This window comes from Phyllostomus hastatus, unplaced genomic scaffold, assembly GCF_019186645.2.
Source record: "Phyllostomus hastatus isolate PE091 unplaced genomic scaffold, TTU_PhHast_1.1 phas_scaffold_78, whole genome shotgun sequence".
Lineage (NCBI taxonomy): Eukaryota > Metazoa > Chordata > Mammalia > Chiroptera > Phyllostomidae > Phyllostomus > Phyllostomus hastatus.
The window spans coordinates 7,017,456-7,034,538 of record NW_025334041.1 but is presented as its reverse complement, the minus strand read 5'-3'; the positions used below and the strand labels follow the sequence as shown (position 1 = coordinate 7,034,538).

The following is a 17,083-nucleotide window of genomic DNA, read 5'->3' as shown; positions in this document are numbered from 1 at the left end:
GGAGCCCCCTCACCTTTCCCCGGTGCACTCCGTCTACACGGGGTCCCTCCCACACTACGCGTGATTCCAGTGCAACCGTCAGTCGTGGGGATGGGCGGGGCGGGAGCGGTGTGTGGAGAGGCTGGACAACATGATCCGAACTGGGCAGTAAGAGAAATTCGAGTAATTTCCCTGGAACCAGCAACTAATCCGGCAGAGGCTCAGTGCTCACGTGACTCCGGTGGCCATTCAGATCGTTTCTGCCGGAGAGAGGGCTACGGTCCTTGGCTCCGCCCTCAGGGAGACAAGTGGGTTTGGAGAGCTCATTTGCACCTTGAGTGACAGATATGGCTGGCCCACCTCCTTGGACTTCCCAGAAAAGTATTAAGCCAATAAATTACCCTTTTTGATGGTTTGAATTAATTTTCTGTCACATACCTCAGGAAAAACTTTTAATAACCACTCATAATTAATGCCACTTGTCCCTTTTATTAAAGTCTCTAAGTAGGAGGACTCCAAAACACATCTGAGTCTCCCATTTTTATTTTTCTTATAGTGATAGTAAAAAAAAACAAAACAAAAAACCATTTCTTACATTCAGCTGAACTTCCTACTATAATTTTAAGACTTCTGCCTCCACACAAGTTAGAGTAACAGAAAGTGAATTTATTTTCCTCCTGAAATAACCAAAAAAAAAAAAAGACAAAAGAAAAATAAAACAAAGATGTCCAAGTCACTGGAATGAGGTGAGCCCCGCCGTCGCCCCCGATCACCGCCTGCACAGAGTGCGCAGCCTGCGGCATAAGAAGGGAAAAGCCAAAGACAGCCCGAAGACAGCCCGGCGGCCTCCCTGAGCTGGAGGGGCAGAGGTGAGAGTCTGGGCCGATGAAGGGATCTCAAGGTTGCAAGACCAAACACCACAGAGGGGAGAACTGCACAGAGAGTGGTCCGTAGAAGCTCCTTCTCAGCCCCTCAGCACAAGGCCGGTCAGCGTGTGTGTTTCGGGAAACTGTCTAATGTTGGGGGGAGGGAACCACCCGGAAGGGTTAGAGAACGTGCCCAGTGCTCACACAGGAAGGCGAACAGTGCCCACCCCTACCAGCCAGCAGGAAAAAACACAACCCGTGACACATTGGGCAGAATACATGGGAAAGTCAGGCCTCAGCAGTAAGGAAGACTTAGGCCTACACTGAGCACGGCTGTGAACCCACCTAAAAAATCATAAAGACAAGACCCAAAGGGATCTGTTTCAAAGTAACAATTGCATCCCAGAATAAAGTTCAAGGATATTTATAGGAATATAAAAATAGCACCAAACAGGACAAAACTCACAATGTTTAGCATCTAACCAAAATGATCAGCATGTCTAAAAAAAAAAAAAGGTAAGAAAACATGACTCTGCCCTGGCTGGTGTAGCTCAGTGGATTGAACACAGGCCTGTGAACCAAAGTGTCGCCGGTTCGATTCCCAGTCAGGGCACGTGCTGGGGACACACAGGGCACATTGATGTTTCTCTCCCTCCCTCCCTTCTCCTCTAAAAATAAATAAATAAAATAAAATAAAACATGACCCATAGTGAGAATAAGCCATCAGCAGAAACTGACCCTGAACTGGCAGAGATAGGAGAACAAGCAGAGAAAAACATTAGTGTGTTTGTTATAACCATTCTCAAATGTTCACCTGTTTTATAGAGACATGAGAAATATTCTGAAAAGACCCCAGTGCAACTTCAGGGAGTACATCTGGGTCCGAGATGTAAAATGCACTAGATGGCATCCACAGAAGAGGAGATATTTCAGAGGAAAAGAACAGAAACTACCCAAAGTGAAAGACAGAGAGTCAGAAGCATCCCTCCCTCTTGACCCCCAAAATGAACCGAGCATCAGTGAGCTGAAGGACAGTTACAGGCAGCCTAATATTCATCAGCTGGCGGCTCCAAACTGGACAACAGAGGGAGGTGAGGACAGATAACATATAGTATGCGAAGAAATAATGGCTGAAGATTTTCCAAATTTGATGGAAGGTATAAGCCTGTGGATCAAAAACAGCTCAGCGAAACCCAAGCACAAGAAACATGGAGAAAACTGCACTAAGACACACCACAATCACATCACTTCAAATCTTAGAAGCATCCCGAGAACACGGACATAGTACATGCAGTGGAGCAAAGTTAAGAATGACAGCAGATTGCTTCTTGGAAACGGTGCAAGCGGGAAGACAGTGGAGCAACATCCTTAAAGTGCTGAAAGGGAAAACTGTCAACCTAGAGTTCCTTGTGCAGTAAAATCGTATTTCAAAACAAGGGCAAAAGTAAAGATATTTCCCATCATACAAAACCGGGAAGAATTGCCCCAGCTAGGTGGCTCAATTGGTTGGAGCAACATCCCATATACATCAAAAAGATGCAGGTTCCATGCCCACTCAGGGCACATGCCTAGGTTGTGGGTTTGATTCCTGGTCAGAGCACATGCAGGAGGCAACCAATCAATCTCTCTCCAGTCAGTGAACATATCCTCCGGTGTATACTAAAAAAACAATTAGAAAGCTGGAAGGATTCATCACCAGCAAACCTGCCCTGCAAGGAAGTGCAGAAGGAAGTCCTTGCAGCGGAAGAAAAGTCATCAATGATACCCGACGGAAACATGGAGCCACACAAAGGGCATTGGAACTGGCACAAAAAAAAAGAGCAAAAATGTAAGCTTGTTCCTTATTACTTCAATTTCAAGTCACTCTCCGTTCACTGAGCCCTCCATGACCTCCAGCCCTGCGTATCATTAAAGGTCGGTCGAAGCGCCTTTCACCCACCTCTCCTCCTAACTGGGCATCCTCACTGCTGCTGCTTTTCCCTTCCCTGGGACTCCTCTCTGCACCTCCGGGACCTTGCTGCGCCTCTGCCCACCGCCTCCCTGAGCGGCAAGACTGAGTGTCCCGAACAAGCGTCGTCAGTACCAGCAGAAAGCTGTCAATGGCTCCACTGCCACCTGCTCTGCTCGAGGGCTTCTGGTGCAAGTTGTGCCTTATCCCTGTCTGGAAAGTCACGGCGCATGTCAGCACACAATAGGTCCGCAGGCGGGCGTTACTCAAGTATTCTGGTCCACACTCCTTATCCTCATGTTTCCCCAGCTTACTGACCCCAGGATCCTTGGGACACGGTTTGACAATTTTTGATCCTATTCAATGTCCTCCTTTGATGGACAAGAAAACTAAAGTCCAAAGAAGTAACCTGCCCAAGACCCCACAGAAGGTTAGCATTAGAGCAAAGAGGATACTGAAGTCTTCTGGAACGAGTCCCGTGTCCTTTCCCGAGCCCGCTCCCAGAAACCCGGGAACTCCTGAACCCTCCCTGAGGGATTCCCTGTCCCCCCAACACCCGCCCCACAGCCGGCAGCCTCGCCTCTTGCTCACCAGGCTTTCCCCGGCGTAAAGCCCTACCAGTGGACGCCTGGGTGTCTGGACACGCACCGGACCCTCAACTCACGCAGAGGCCTGTGCGGGGGCCGGGGGGGCAGGGGGAGAAGCAGCTGGCCGAGAAAACGCCATCTGAAGACAATGCCGCACACTCGAAGAGGCGGCAACTGTCCTTGGAACCGGCAGGCGTTCCTCTGTCATCACTCCGTCACTTGCCCGCTCCGTGCAGAAGGCAGCCCTGGCTCTGCCTGGAGAGACAGACGGTGCTCAGCAGAGCCCCCGGCCCGCCCAGCCGGGCCCGCTGTCGGCAAAGGCTGAGAGAGGGGGACAGGTGTGGAGACAGACTGTTTTGACAGGGGATTGATTTTTCTCCCCACTCCTCTCAAAGGCCTTTTTTCTCTCCTTATGTGTGGATGAATTATCCCTACTCACAATGAAAAGCAAAGAGGAACGGCAAGAAATTATTCCAAAGGGGAAGAGGAGACACCTGGGAAGGCGCACACGCACACGCACACACATGCGCGCGCACACACACACACACACACCCTCAGAGGTTGTCAGCACTGAAAATAGTGACTGACCAGGTCCACCCTGATTTGCTCACCTCTGCAGGGCCCCGTGATTACGGGAGGGAAAGGGAGGGAGATGTTATTTTTGTAAAGCTGTCTGCTATTTAAGCTTGACAGAATTCATTGCAGAGTGCCCCGATCCTCCGGCTGGGAAAAATAAGCTAGCAGACAGGTTTGATTAAGACCGAGAAGCCCCCCGGGCATCGATAACCTAGATAAGAAGGTTAGACAAGAGAATTAAAATCGGGGTCTCGGGGAGCTGTGGGCGCTTCTGTGCACTGCACTCACGATGGCCAAGATGCGAAACCGCCCAAATGCCTGTCGACAAATCGCTGGCTTTTTAAACTGTGATGCACAGACCTGTGTGGCGGGTGCTGCTCTGTGCGCCTGGGTCCCATCAGCAAACAGAACAGACCGAAAAGCCATGCCTTCCCGGAGTTCACGCTCTATTGCCAGTTCTCAGAAATGCCCCACGTGCTGGAATAGAATGTATATTCTTTACTTTTTTGGTGCAGTTTTTCTGCAGATGGCCATTAGTTCAGGATTGCTTGTTCTATATGTGGCCATTAGTTCAGGATTGCTTATCTCGTTGCTCAAATCGTGTACATCCTTACTGATTTTTTTGCCTGCTTCTTCTATCGGTTTCTAAGAGAGATGTGCTAAGATGTCCTGCTGTGTTTGTGGATGTCTGTTTCTCGTTGTTAATTAGCCCCTGAGGAGGCATATCCTTTTGAAAGACGAGAAAACGCGTTCTGGAATTAAGAAACACGTTTTATCTCGCCGAGTCTGTAAAGGGCGGGTCCAGGCTTCCGCTCCAGTTCTTGACAGTGACAATGCTAACTGCATGACTGCTGTCATCGGCTTAGTCTAACAACTTCATCCAGCAACGACAACACGCGTGTCTCCTCATCCTTTGGGAATGTCCTCCTCCCAGACTTGAACCAAATTCTCCATCCGAGTTCCCTGCTGCCCGGCCAGCGGGGCACGGTCCCCGGACCGGCCACCACAGTGTCCCAGGCCGCACCCCCACACCAGGCCGACGAGAGGCCTTCCTCTGGAGACCGACGCCTGTCTGCCATGTTGCTTTCCAACAGTTATTCGGTTCCCAGCCATGTCCGAAAGTAGCAAGGTGCCTCGTCAGGATACGAGGATAATGACTTTTAAATTTTTTATTTTTAGAAAGGGGGAAGGGAGAGAGAAAATGTCCACCAGCTGCCTCCTGCATGTGCCCTGACGGGGAACTGCACCGGCCACCCGTGGGATGACACTCACCCAGCGGAGCCACGCCGGCCAGGACAAGGTTCATCTTTGTTTTGCTGTTCATCAAGGGCATTCTTCTCTTCTACACATTCATCTCCACACACACACAAAAAAATGTCCTGGATTTCCTTCTTCTTCCATCACCAGAGCTGGAACACATCATTTTCCCTGTTAACAAAAAAAAAAAATTCGAGTGCCATCTCGAGTTTACTTCATTGCTGCAGGAAGACGGGTTTATCCCCCAAACCATTAGGCGATACTACTTGCTAGGAACTATGCTGGGTGGCGTGGTGGGTTCGGAATGCAGTGAGACGTGGGCCCAGTCTGGGAGGACACAATGCAGAGGGGAAAGTCCTGTGAAATGTGCAGAACGTAGGGACTACAGGTGCATGGGCAGTGGGGGCAGTTCACTCAGCCAAGGGGTAGGAAGTCAGGGAAGGCCTCACAGAGGAGGTGACATTTCCAGTTGCATCTTGAAGTGAAATCTGATCAAGAAAGCGTAGTCCAGGAAAAACACATGCAAAAAGAAGAAACATGACTCTCTGCACCAGTATGAACAGTTCTAAATGACTGCTCATTTATTTTTTTCACTGCCATGTTTTCAATTTCTTCTTGACACTCTAACCAGGGTTTGCAAACACGGGGCACCCATCTTGCCGCCGGCCCCCTCCCCCGCCATGGCGGACATCTCCAACTGAACACGGAATCCTTTCTTTAGTCTACTCAACGCTAGGTTCCGTGATTAAGAGAAAGTCAACACAGTCGGTCATCAGCAATGAGACAGTGTACACCGAGGAGACATCTGCCCACGTTTCTAACTTGATCGGGTGGACACGAGGAAACGGTGTCCATCCAGAACGGAGGTGGAGAAGCCAGGGCCTACAATGTCACCTGGGCAATTTTTTAAGTTCCAAACCTTAAGCCACAACCGAGACTGCTTAAAATCCCAAATTCTGGGGACGGGGAAAAGGCTTTTGTGTTTCCCAAACTCCCCGAGTAATTTCCAACGTGCCGACAGGCTTGAGAACGACTGTGACCTCATCACAGATGTGCGGGGCCGGAAGGGCTACGAAACCAGCCGCTCCGCCCAGGAAGAGAGTGCGCTACGGCTCCGTTTTGATGGCCTGATGCCACGTCTCCTTAGAAACGGTTATTTTCATTTCTAGCTGTTAGAGAAATGGCTAAGTACTAAAGCTTTAAGGGCAAGCAGCGTAACAACCCAATGATCTTAATTTTGCTACGCTGAACCTTCTTTCTAGATACTAAATTTGCATATAGGAAAAAACTCAGGTACGTTAAGTATGAATGAAATTGTACTGTGCCAAATTAAAAAGAACAGTGCCTGCCGAAACAGGATACTCAGCAGCACTGCCCCAGATACCGCGAAGTCTTCTGACATGCTGCTTATTTACCTGGAATGTGAGGTCCCAGTTCACTGAGCACAGAAAATGTTCCTTTGAAAACAGAGCCAATATCAATACTATGCTAATATCGTTGCAAAAACAATTCGACCTCTTAATTCTACCACAATGACTCAAAATTGTGAGAGAAAGTCTTCAGCTCTTCCATTCAATCAGAATTTCAAGATCTCTCTCACGGAGGAAGAATAAAAGGAGAGCGTTTTCAAAACCTTTCAGCATCTTACTGTCCTTTTCAACTGCAAATGTAAAAACGCATTTGTACTGTATTGATGCAGCCTGCAAAGTGAAGGCCAGTGTAAGAATGTAACTGACGTTTACAAGCAGCTCGGCTCTGCTTTTCTTTTTTTCTGCGTGAGGAACAACTGCGCCGATTTCCATGAGAAAGCTCCCAGCTGAGGGCAGGAGAGGGGGCAGCGGACTGGGGTGGGACCCTGTGACCCCCAGCGGCCCCTCACTGCTCTGAGACAGGGAGAAGACCCGGAGCACTGCTGGGAGCAAACGGAAGCAGTCAGGTGGGAAGTGTTTTCAAGTCCATACGTATCACTCATTCGTCTACTTCCTTCCAGACAGAGCGAGCTCACGAAAGGAAGTCCGATGGATTCCGAAGGGTGTCACTCTTTTCCCATCTCTAAACGGAAAGTAACAGGTCCAAGCCCAGTGTAGCTTCAAAATACTTATGACCCACAACTCACCTATTCAACATGGACAACGCAGACCAACTGTATTGGTGCTCTGGTTAAAAATTACCCTATCTGGCCTTGACTGGTGCAGTTCAATTGGTTGGGCGTCGTCCTGCAAAGTGAAAGGTGGCCGGTTCGATTCCCGGTCAGGGCACATGCGCAGGTTGTGGGTTCAGTCCCCAGCCAGGGCATGTTCGAGAGGTTTCTCTCTCACATCAATGTTTCTCTACCTCTCTCCCCCCCTCCTTTCCCCTCTCTAAAAATAAAATCTTTTTAAAAATTACTCCATCGGTTCTTTGCTCCTTGTAATCCCCATTGAAGCAATGCCCCCTGAGAAACAAGAGACCCCACAGAATTCAGCTCCCACTCCAGGGACCCTCCAGCCTGTCCCAGTGAGATAAACGCTGTGAGGAATGGAGCGCCCCCTGGAGGCCAGTCTCCCAGAGTCTTATTAAAACGTGGCTCACAAATACGGTCCCTGGAGTAACAGTATCACCGGCATTACCTGGAACCGGCTAGAAGTGCAGATCCTAGGGCCACACCTGTCTGAGTCCGTCGGGCCACCGTAATGTGCCACAGCAGAGACCCGTTTCCCCCAGTTCTGGAGGCCGTGGGTCCGAGATCTAGGTGCTGGTGGGTCCCCTGTCCGGTGAGAGCCGTTTCCTGGCTCACACTCGGCACCGTGTAGCTGCAACCACAGCCCGTGGGAGGAGGAGGAGCGAGGGAGCTTCCTTGCCCCGCCCCTTTTTTCCTCCGGGCACTAACCCCTTTCATACAGGCTCCGCCCTCTAACCTCATCATCCCCCCCCGAGGGCCCCCACCTCCCAGTACACTCTCAGCAGGGGTGAGGACTCCCACCTCTGCATCCTGGGGAGACATTGAGTGGGGTAGGCTCCAGCTCAGCTCAGGTCAGCTGGGGGTCAGCACCCCCCCTCGGGGCAGCCGTCTGTGTCCCGGCCGGCTCCACGGTGACTCGGACACACGCTCGATTCGAGAGCCACTGCGCTGGTGACCCTGCACCCCGGAGGGAGGTGCCGCCATGTAAACAACTTAATCATACCAGCGTGGACCAACCTGTCTGTCCTCCAGGGAGACAGAAAAACAAAGCTGGTGCTTGTATCAGGCAAAAACGTGGAGCTGAGATTTAAGAAATGTCATGAGACCCAACTGTGGTTTAATGTCTGAGAAAAAGCTCTCGGCAATGCTGGAATTATCCCCCAAATGTCCCTTGATGCGAACGATAAAGTAACGTGCGTGTGTAAATGCCATGAACAGAAGGGCGTGGGCAACCCCAGCACCCGCCCCACGCCCACTGAGGAAGAGGACCAAGTGGCTCTGCGGGCCCCGAGCTGCGCTCCGCCACACACCGGTCCGTGGTTACCGACCACACGCCGAGGCTGAGCACGTCCATGGCCAAGGTGGAAATGAAAATGACAATAAAAAACCCACTCCGTATTTTCATGATCTTTTTTATTTAACATACGTAGTACATGTAAACAACTGGCATAAAATTCATAAAAATACAATACTCCTACATAATATCCCTTTGTTCCTGAAACACCCTCTCATTCTCTCCTTAGTATCGTGGCCGTCTTAACTCCACACTCTCCTGCTGCGGGGTGTTGGAGGTGCACCTCTGTGCGGAGACACGGCCAGGCTCTGTCCCTCCTCGTCCCAGCAACGGCTGCTTCCGTCGCCTCCCGGCCGCCCCCACCTTCCTCACACAAAAGCAAAAATATCTCCCAGTGCTAAACATAAGCAAAACACTGAGCTTTAATACTGTTCCGTCGTGTGGGTCAAACCTACTTCTACACTTCGTCGCCGCAGGAGAGGTTCGTGAGTGACAGCACCGGCGGCTCCCCGGGAGCGGCACAGCGCCGGGCAGCCTCGGCTGTTCCACGGCGTCTGGCCCGGCGCCGAGCAGAGCCGGCCGGGGGGCTACGTCAGCAACTTCGGTCACAGGTGGTCTTCACACACAGAATCAGCTTGACAGCTTTTGCCCTGTCCAGCACAGGAAACAGTTCTAACAGTATTTCAGTGTTTTTCCCATACTGAATTCCAACCTTCACCTGTGAGCTTTATTACGAAGGGAATGAGGAGTGGGCAGGAAGAACAGAGAGTAATATTAAAAGTGCCATCTAAAAGCCACATTTGGGTGAGAAGCAACGGCAGACAGAGCCCAGCGCGCCCCCTCCTGCCGCCCTCGAGGTGCCCTCTTCCCGCGTTCCTGGACGGCTGCATCACTGCTCAAACGCCACTCCTAGTCCACACCACTCCTAGTCCACGACTCCCGGCTGCTTCCCTGTTTTCTGAAAGTGGCAAAACCCCAAGAGATAAGAGTCACACAGCAGGCGAGAAGGGGGCTGGCACTTGAAGAGGCTGAGAGAACCTGGGGGCTGGCGGGCAGGGCAGGGCAGGCGCCCGCCCACTCCACTGCCCACCCTGGGCTGCAGCGGCCCCGGGCAGCCACGTCCAGGGCTCCGGGCGAGGCAGGAGCCAGGCCTGCGGGCCGGGTGTCCGGGACACCCCGCTGGGAGGGGTGTCTGCCTGCGGCGAATCCCGAGAACACCGTGTAACTGCATGGGGGGTCCGCCGAGGCGGGGTTTGCCTGGAGTTTAAAGCCCCAAAACCACTTCTCAGCCATACAAGGGATTCACTGTTTTGCAAGATCTCATTCCACACAAATCACCTTCTAAAAAACAAAAATTCATCCTAGGAATTCAAAGCAGGTTCAGAAGGTTTTTAAAATAAAAATAAATAGGAAAAGAAAGAAGAAGAAGGCTGAATATATTCATCCTCATACTGCAATGGTTTTTTGAACCAAAACTCTAAGGCTTAAGGCTTTGTCTTGTTAAAGACGGGCAATTTAAAATAAAAATATAAAAACTCCATTCACTTATCATTGTTCACTTACTTTTTGACAGAAAAATTAGTTATGTTTTATTGTATCTTAATAGTAAAAGAAAAACTGCCACGCACTACAGTCTATTGTTCCACAGCACATTATGTCTACAGAAATATACGTTAGTTTCTGGATGCACTGCATTTGAGGTTGTTCAAAATAGTTTTTCTTAAAACTATAATTAGACATGAAAAGTTTTAAAAGTGGTTTAAAGGTATTAAAATATACACATTTGAATAATACTAAAAATGAGAAAATACACAATTGCCATTAATATTTTTTAACCAAGAAAAAGTACTTGATACGAGAAACTAAATGAGTAAATACCACTTATCTGACAAAGAATGATGGGAGAGAGAGGGAGGCAGGGAAGAAGGGGGGAGGGGAGAGGGGAGGAGAGAGAGGAGAGAGAGAAGGACTGAGGGGGAGGAGAGAGGGGGAGAGAGAGAGAGAAGGAGAGAGATGTCTCACTGACACCACACTGCTGGTCGCACAGGAGCTCGGCCCGGACCCCCAGGCCCAGGAGTCGGGGCGGATGCCGGCACGTTCTGTCAGGAACAAGAACAACAGAGACCGAAAGAACACAGAGGGAAATAAGCAGAAAACTCCAGGGAGCGCACACACCCTTGTCGGCTGCACCTGCTCTCGACCGCAGGGACCGAGGGGACCGAGGAGCTCACGACAGCCGGCAGAAGGACCCACGGACAAGAGCAGAGGCAGGGACGGAAGCAGGGGCCTCGACAGTCCACACGCTGCAAAACCAGCCCCCACACAGTTCAGAGTCGACCACGCTTTCGCATCGTCCTTTCACGACCCGTCGCGTTTGGTAGGCAGAGAGCTTTGCTCATTTTAGCACAAATACTTAAGTCAAATACAAGCATATACTCATTTGCATAGCAAATTTTAAGGGGTGCACTGAAATAGTACCCGACTGATAATGGTATACATATTTTTACAATCAGAGTGACATTCAAATTGACCAAGTAAAACATTTTCCGTTTGAAAACAGTTACCTATAAAAGTTTTTGGGATCGGAATTAAAAACAAGGCATGAGCTGTCGGCAGAACATCACAGGCATCCCCGCTGTCTTCTCGGGGCAGAGGTCACTCCTCGATGACCTCCAGGACTTTGTAAACACTGTTCTGGAACACCGTGGTGAAGTGCGGCTCAGACTCCTTCACCAGGAGGGTGCACAGCGGGGGCTTGCCGGCGTTCGCGGGGTCCTCCACGTCCCAGATCTCGGGCATGCTGCAGCCGGGCCTGGGGAGGGGCACGCCGGTCAGGGGCCCAGTGCGGTGGGCCCGCCCTCCGTTCCCACCCCCCCTCGTTTTCTCCTGCCCAGCTTAAAAACATCGTATCACAGCTGTTCCTATTTGTGTGAGCTGCCACTAAGTCCTCCTCAGAACAAGGTGAACGCAGCAAAGGTGACTCTGAAGAAAGAAAATGACCTGCGAACTACAGGTGATGTGCTTAAGTCCTGCCTCAGCTCCGGCCCAAACCGTGAACGTGTCCAGTTACTCGGCCTCGCCGCCCCCCCGGAGCTGTAACAGGGGAAGCTCCCCCAGCGCAGCTGTGCTGTGCGGACTGAGAGGGGAGGCTATTCCCAGCACCAGGCTCAGCACAGAGTGAGGGGTAATGTGTTACATTAATTTTAAAAATCATAATCGGCAAATACACTTAGTTCCCGTCCATGCAACTTCCCGTTAACTGTATTCCGGAATGAGTCAACCTCAAGAAAATCCAGTCGTGTTAAGCTCTCATCTTAACTAAACACATAATTAAATCTTGAAAGCAATGTATTTGTTTAAAGAATAGTAGAAGTAAAATTTGTATTGGTGCGATATTGGTCCCAGTAAGTTCTTCTAGATAACTAACATTCATTTTAAATTTAGAACTGTTGCTTTGGCTAGGGTTCACAATTTCTTTTCCTTTCTTTTTTAATAGATGGAGAATTTGTATGTTATACTTCAAACTGTCAGTCTCTTCTTTCAGAGCTTATGATTTTTATGTCTTCTTTAAAGAATTCTTCCCTATCACAATATTGTGAAAATATGCACTGTACATTCTCTGTGAAAGTTTCAGAATTTTGTTTCTCACATTTATAGCTATTTCTCAACTAGAATTAAATTCTTCAGTGTGGTGTAAGGTAAAGATTTAATTTTAAATTTTTCCAGATATTATAGATAGTCTAAGTAGCTCTTGGTCCAATTATTATTTATCAAATCCATTTTTAAACTCCCTCACCAGTGACACATTATCTTCAAGCCCATTTTGCCTGATCGCCTATGACCACTCATGTAACAACGGACTCAGGGGAGGACAAAAACGACGCAGAAAGTGCCTGCTGAAAGGCTGCTGAGAAAGAGGGTAAACCGATGGCCTCTCAGGGTCCCTCCACAGGTTTCTCATTAATGACAAAGGAAGCCCCTCTCCTTAGCTGGAGAGCGGGGCGGGGGGCCACGGCCAGCACCTCCGACAAGCGCTCGACCCCAGCACCCCTAATACCAGACAGAGTGGCATGCCCCCTGCAGAGCCGCCCGGCAGGCGCACCCGCCTTCCCGCCCTCACCCGCCGCCCCGCCTGCAGTCACGAGGAGCGAGCCAGGTGAACCGAATCCGCCCAGGGGACGTGCTCACACGACCACCGGCCTGGACTCTCCTGATTGTCAATAAAGACAGAAAGACACAAGGAGCAATTACTGACCAGTGACAACTTCCTACGTCCCGCCACAGCGGCATCACTCTCCTTGTAAGAGAAGCAGCTGTTCCCGCCGGCCCCTCCTGTCCCCAGTGGCAGCCCCCCTGCCCGGCCCCCCAGCAGGAGGCGGCACCAGTCTTGAACGGAGAGGTGGAAAAGTGTCCAAAGAGACCCGTCAGCATGAAACCCCGACCCGCACCGCTCGGCCTTTGCCGTCTGCGTTCACGCGCGCACACGCGCACGGGCAGAGACTTTCACGTCTACACGGATGCTCCCGCTGCTCTTACAAAGACGGGATCATCCTGGGACCCCGCGCTGGCCGATAAAACGTGGCCATTTTCCATCTCATTCCACGAAGACCCACTTTCTTCTTGACTGTTGCTTGTACTCCCATATACGGTGTGGCAGTCTTCAACCACTCCTCCTGGGACGGGTGTTGTAACTGTCCCCCGTGTTACTGCCACAGAGCACACTTACACAAACATCTCCGGGCCTCTCTCTCCACAAGCTAGGAACCATCCAGAAGCGGAACCATCGCTACAACAGGGGGCTAGGCGCTTCTCATGCTGCCGGCAGGAGCCTGTCTCCGCAAACGGTCTCCCCATGGGTGTCCCATGCAGGGTGCCCGGTGCACGTTTTTGCACGCCCTGGCTGACACGGAGCACACGTGACAACAGGACGGGGCTCGGGTCGTCCACCTTCTGATTTCTCCCCCGCCCCAAGGCCACGCTGTTCCCACACTGCCGGCCAGGGGCCGCAGAGCACGAAACGCATGGGAAGCGGCGAACCACCCCGCTCCCGCGTTCCGCCGCTCTGCCCGCCCGAGTGCGACATTCCTCATCCCGATCGGAGTTCCCCAAGGTTCCGCAAACCAGCCAGCTACACCTTCACACGGCCTTAGTGACAACCTGAATAATTTCTTCTGAGTTCATGCCCTTGGATCTCATCTCAACTCTGTTACTGGGATTAATGAGAAAGAAAGCAGAGAATGGAGAACAAAGGAATAGTTAACTCACAGCTCATCGACAGCTTGTACTGGAGTGTCTTTTCGTGCGTGTATTTAAACACAGGGTGTCAAGTATTTAAGGAATAATCATGCCACACGATCAAGCCACTTGGAAATGAGACCACTGAGTCGAGGTCTCACCGGAGTGCCAGGCACGGCTGAACCCTGGGTCAGCTTTGCTCCTGCTTCCCTTTCTTCTCCTGCGTGAGGTCCCCTCCTGCTCCCCGGTTCTGACATATCCTCCTGTCTCAGTGGCACGCCGGTGTCTCAGCTGGCGTAACTGAAGTGCGGGTGAGGGCCAGGGCACGGGGGGTGGGGGGCACTTTGTGAGAAACCCTGCTCCCCCCACTACAAAGGCAGGCACTAAGCGCTGTCCCCCATCCCCGTCCTGCTCTCCGAGTCCCCACCGGCTTCCCCAGCAGAACGGAGGGCGCAGTGCGTGCTGTGTGTCGAGGACCAGGCACAGTCCCCCGCCTGAGGTTTCCAGGATTTACCGTCAGTCTGGCTTAAATCCTGCAGCAGACGGAGAGTGCTGTGGAGACCGAGTGGGTGACAGAGAAGAGAGGTCCCTTCCTTCGCTGCCCTCCTCCCCGCTCCTGCTGGAACCAGCAGACAAGGGCAAACCGAGGCCCTGATGGGGATCCCTGGGGGATCCAGCACGCCCCACCCCCGGCTCAGACGCCAGGCGGGCCGTGAGCTCTAGGTGGGTGTGCTCTGACGCCGGCTCACTCACGACCGACTTTGACTAGGGTGCCCGTGACCCGCCGCACCTCTTGAAATTGTCCCTTCATCCCTCCTGGGTGCAGAGGGCAGCGCTCCGCCATCAGAACAGGAAACTACGGGACAGGCAAATCCTGGGCCCTGCCTCCACATCTCAGAACATGAACCCCCCCAGCCCCTGCGATTCCCACAGATTCAGAACGCTAGGCAAGGGCCCAGGGGACAAAGGAAGAATCTTGAACAAAGGCTCGTCACTAGCTTGGGGGGAAAGGTCACGAAACACGTTTCTGCTCCAGAGACTGACAGGCGTCTCAGGCTGGCAGAGCGGCAGTGCGGAGAGGGCCAGGCGGCCAGGCAGTGCCCACCGCGTGGGGATCGAGCGCGTCCGACGGCGGCGTCCGCCCACCGCTCAACGTCCTCAGAAGATCGCCACGGGGGAGCTCACGACTGCCCTGCGCTAAGTCTACACGGCCAGGTTACCTGAAGGTGAACGTGTGAGTTTCACGTACATTCTCACGTTCAGAAGGACTCAGGGCACGCTCTGAGCCGTGACTCTAACAGCAGTGATATTTCCTATAGATCCCGATTCAGTTCAAGTCACTTGCGACATTCACAGAACACCAACAATCCACGACTGTCTCCGTTTCCTCGTGGGCAGTGCTGGCAGACAGACTGTCACAGGACTATTTTTACTCCCGAGGGAACGTTTAATTATTCCGTCTCAGCACCCTCGCGTGAGACTGAAATGCGCGGTGAGTAAGTGTGATGAAGCCACAGACACGGCAGCCTCCTGAAGGCTTCTCTTCAACGAGGAGTGGGAATTAATCAAGTAACAGCGCTCTGTAAAACGCCCCTGACTTCTGGCGAAACCGTGCGTGTCTGCGTCTCCCCGGAGCAGGTGCTCTGGTGTCTCAACAGCCAGCTCCTGCCGCCCGTCCCCCGGCGCACCACGGCCGCCAACTGAGGGGCTCACGTCGGCTTTGAGACGCTCGCCAACTCCGGCTGCCCCCCTCTGCCCACTGAACGCCTCTGTGTGAACAGACCTTTTGAAAACCGTGAGCCCAAGAGCACACGGGTCTGTGAAATGGTTCCCCCACCCAAGTAGGAGGTGAAGCAGCAAGAGACGCCTCAGTCTGGCTGCGTCCGTCCGCCACGGGACGCCACGGGACGCCACGGGACGCGGCGCGGCGCAGGGCTGGGGGCGAAGGAGGCCTGACCCTCCGCGCCCGACTGACGCCGCTACCACGAGAGTCTCCACTACTCGGGCTCAGCCTCTACACGCCTTTTGAAAGAAAGTACATTCGGCTTGAAGTAAAAGATTCAAAAAACAGGCGAAAGTGAATAATTCAGGAAATTACCCATCACTGCCTATATAATACCCTTAAGAAAAGTGCACACATGCCAATCATTACAAAGAGATGCTCACGATGACTACGAGAGAAAAAAACTCCAATTCAAGCGATCACCTAGAGTTCTTTCCCACTACGCTTTGCTAGACGCGGTCTACGCCTCACGCACGGCCTCGCAGCGCAGCCCCGAGACCGGGCCGCTCCCCGGGCTCCCCGGGCGACTACTCACTTGGACCTGCGCACGCACCAGGACTCCTCCAGGATGTAGTAGTTCACCTGCAGCTTCACCAGCTCCCGCTTCACTTCCTCGGCTGCCTTCCGGCTGTACATGGAGTACACGATCTTCGTTCTGGCTCTTGGGAGGGAAACAGCCGGGGAGAAGACCGGCGAGGTTAGGAGGCTGCAGGCCTCCTGTTTGGGGAGGCTCTGAACGGGGCCGGGAGACAGACGACACGGAAGACTCCGGGGGTCGGGACACACTGCAGGGGAGTCCTCGGGGCGTCAGGGAGGGGGCCTCGGGAAAGGGCGGAAGTGGCCCCCAAGTCCTGGGAGGAGGGGCTGCCACACTCAGGCGTTCTGTCTGTCCGCTTGCTTTTGTCCTAAACTCTCTACGGACCGCTCTGTCACAAACACGAGCCAGGTTTCCTGTGTGTGGGCGCGTCTTTAAAGCCGCGAGGGTCCCAACCTTCACCCCAAGAACCACCAGCAGTCGCTGGCTCTCCACTTCACTCCCGGGCTTTCCGAAAGCTGAGTTCACTCAGAATAGCTGCTCTGGAAGTCAGCCTGCCAGGACTGTTTTACTGAAAAACTTTCTACTTATACATAGTTATGTCCTGCTGTTAGTCAAAGGAACATATTAATAGGATTCACCTTTTCAGGAAATTAATAATCTGACCTACCTTAGAAGTTACACAAAAATGAAATCTATTTCCTTTAGAAGAGAATGTATTTTATGCGTTTATGAAAAAATAGTGAAAAAACCTCCCATCATTCTAACAGGTTAAACTGGTGAGAACCAGAATAAACCCCTCTTTGAATGCGATTGCATTTTCAGCTGACTCCTGAGAATCCAAGGAAAACGCCCGTGAGAA

General features: G+C 52.0%; 1 protein-coding gene across 3 annotated transcripts in view; it reads right to left on the bottom strand.

Moving 5' to 3' along the window:
* Window positions 1-8,770: 8,770 nt before the first annotated feature.
* The window catches only part of DPY19L1 (dpy-19 like C-mannosyltransferase 1), a 66,087-nt gene continuing 57,774 nt past the window's right edge, over window positions 8,771-17,083 (bottom strand). For 2 of the 3 annotated variants that reach the window (XM_045827942.1, XM_045827940.1), the window contains 2 exons: window positions 16,222-16,347; window positions 8,771-11,480 (listed from right to left, as the gene is read on the bottom strand). In XM_045827942.1, coding sequence (XP_045683898.1) covers window positions 11,324-11,480; window positions 16,222-16,347 — 283 coding nt within the window. In that variant the 3' untranslated portion in view covers window positions 8,771-11,323. The remainder of the gene's footprint in view (window positions 11,481-16,221; window positions 16,348-17,083) is intronic. The other variant, XM_045827941.1, reaches the window with a different exon arrangement.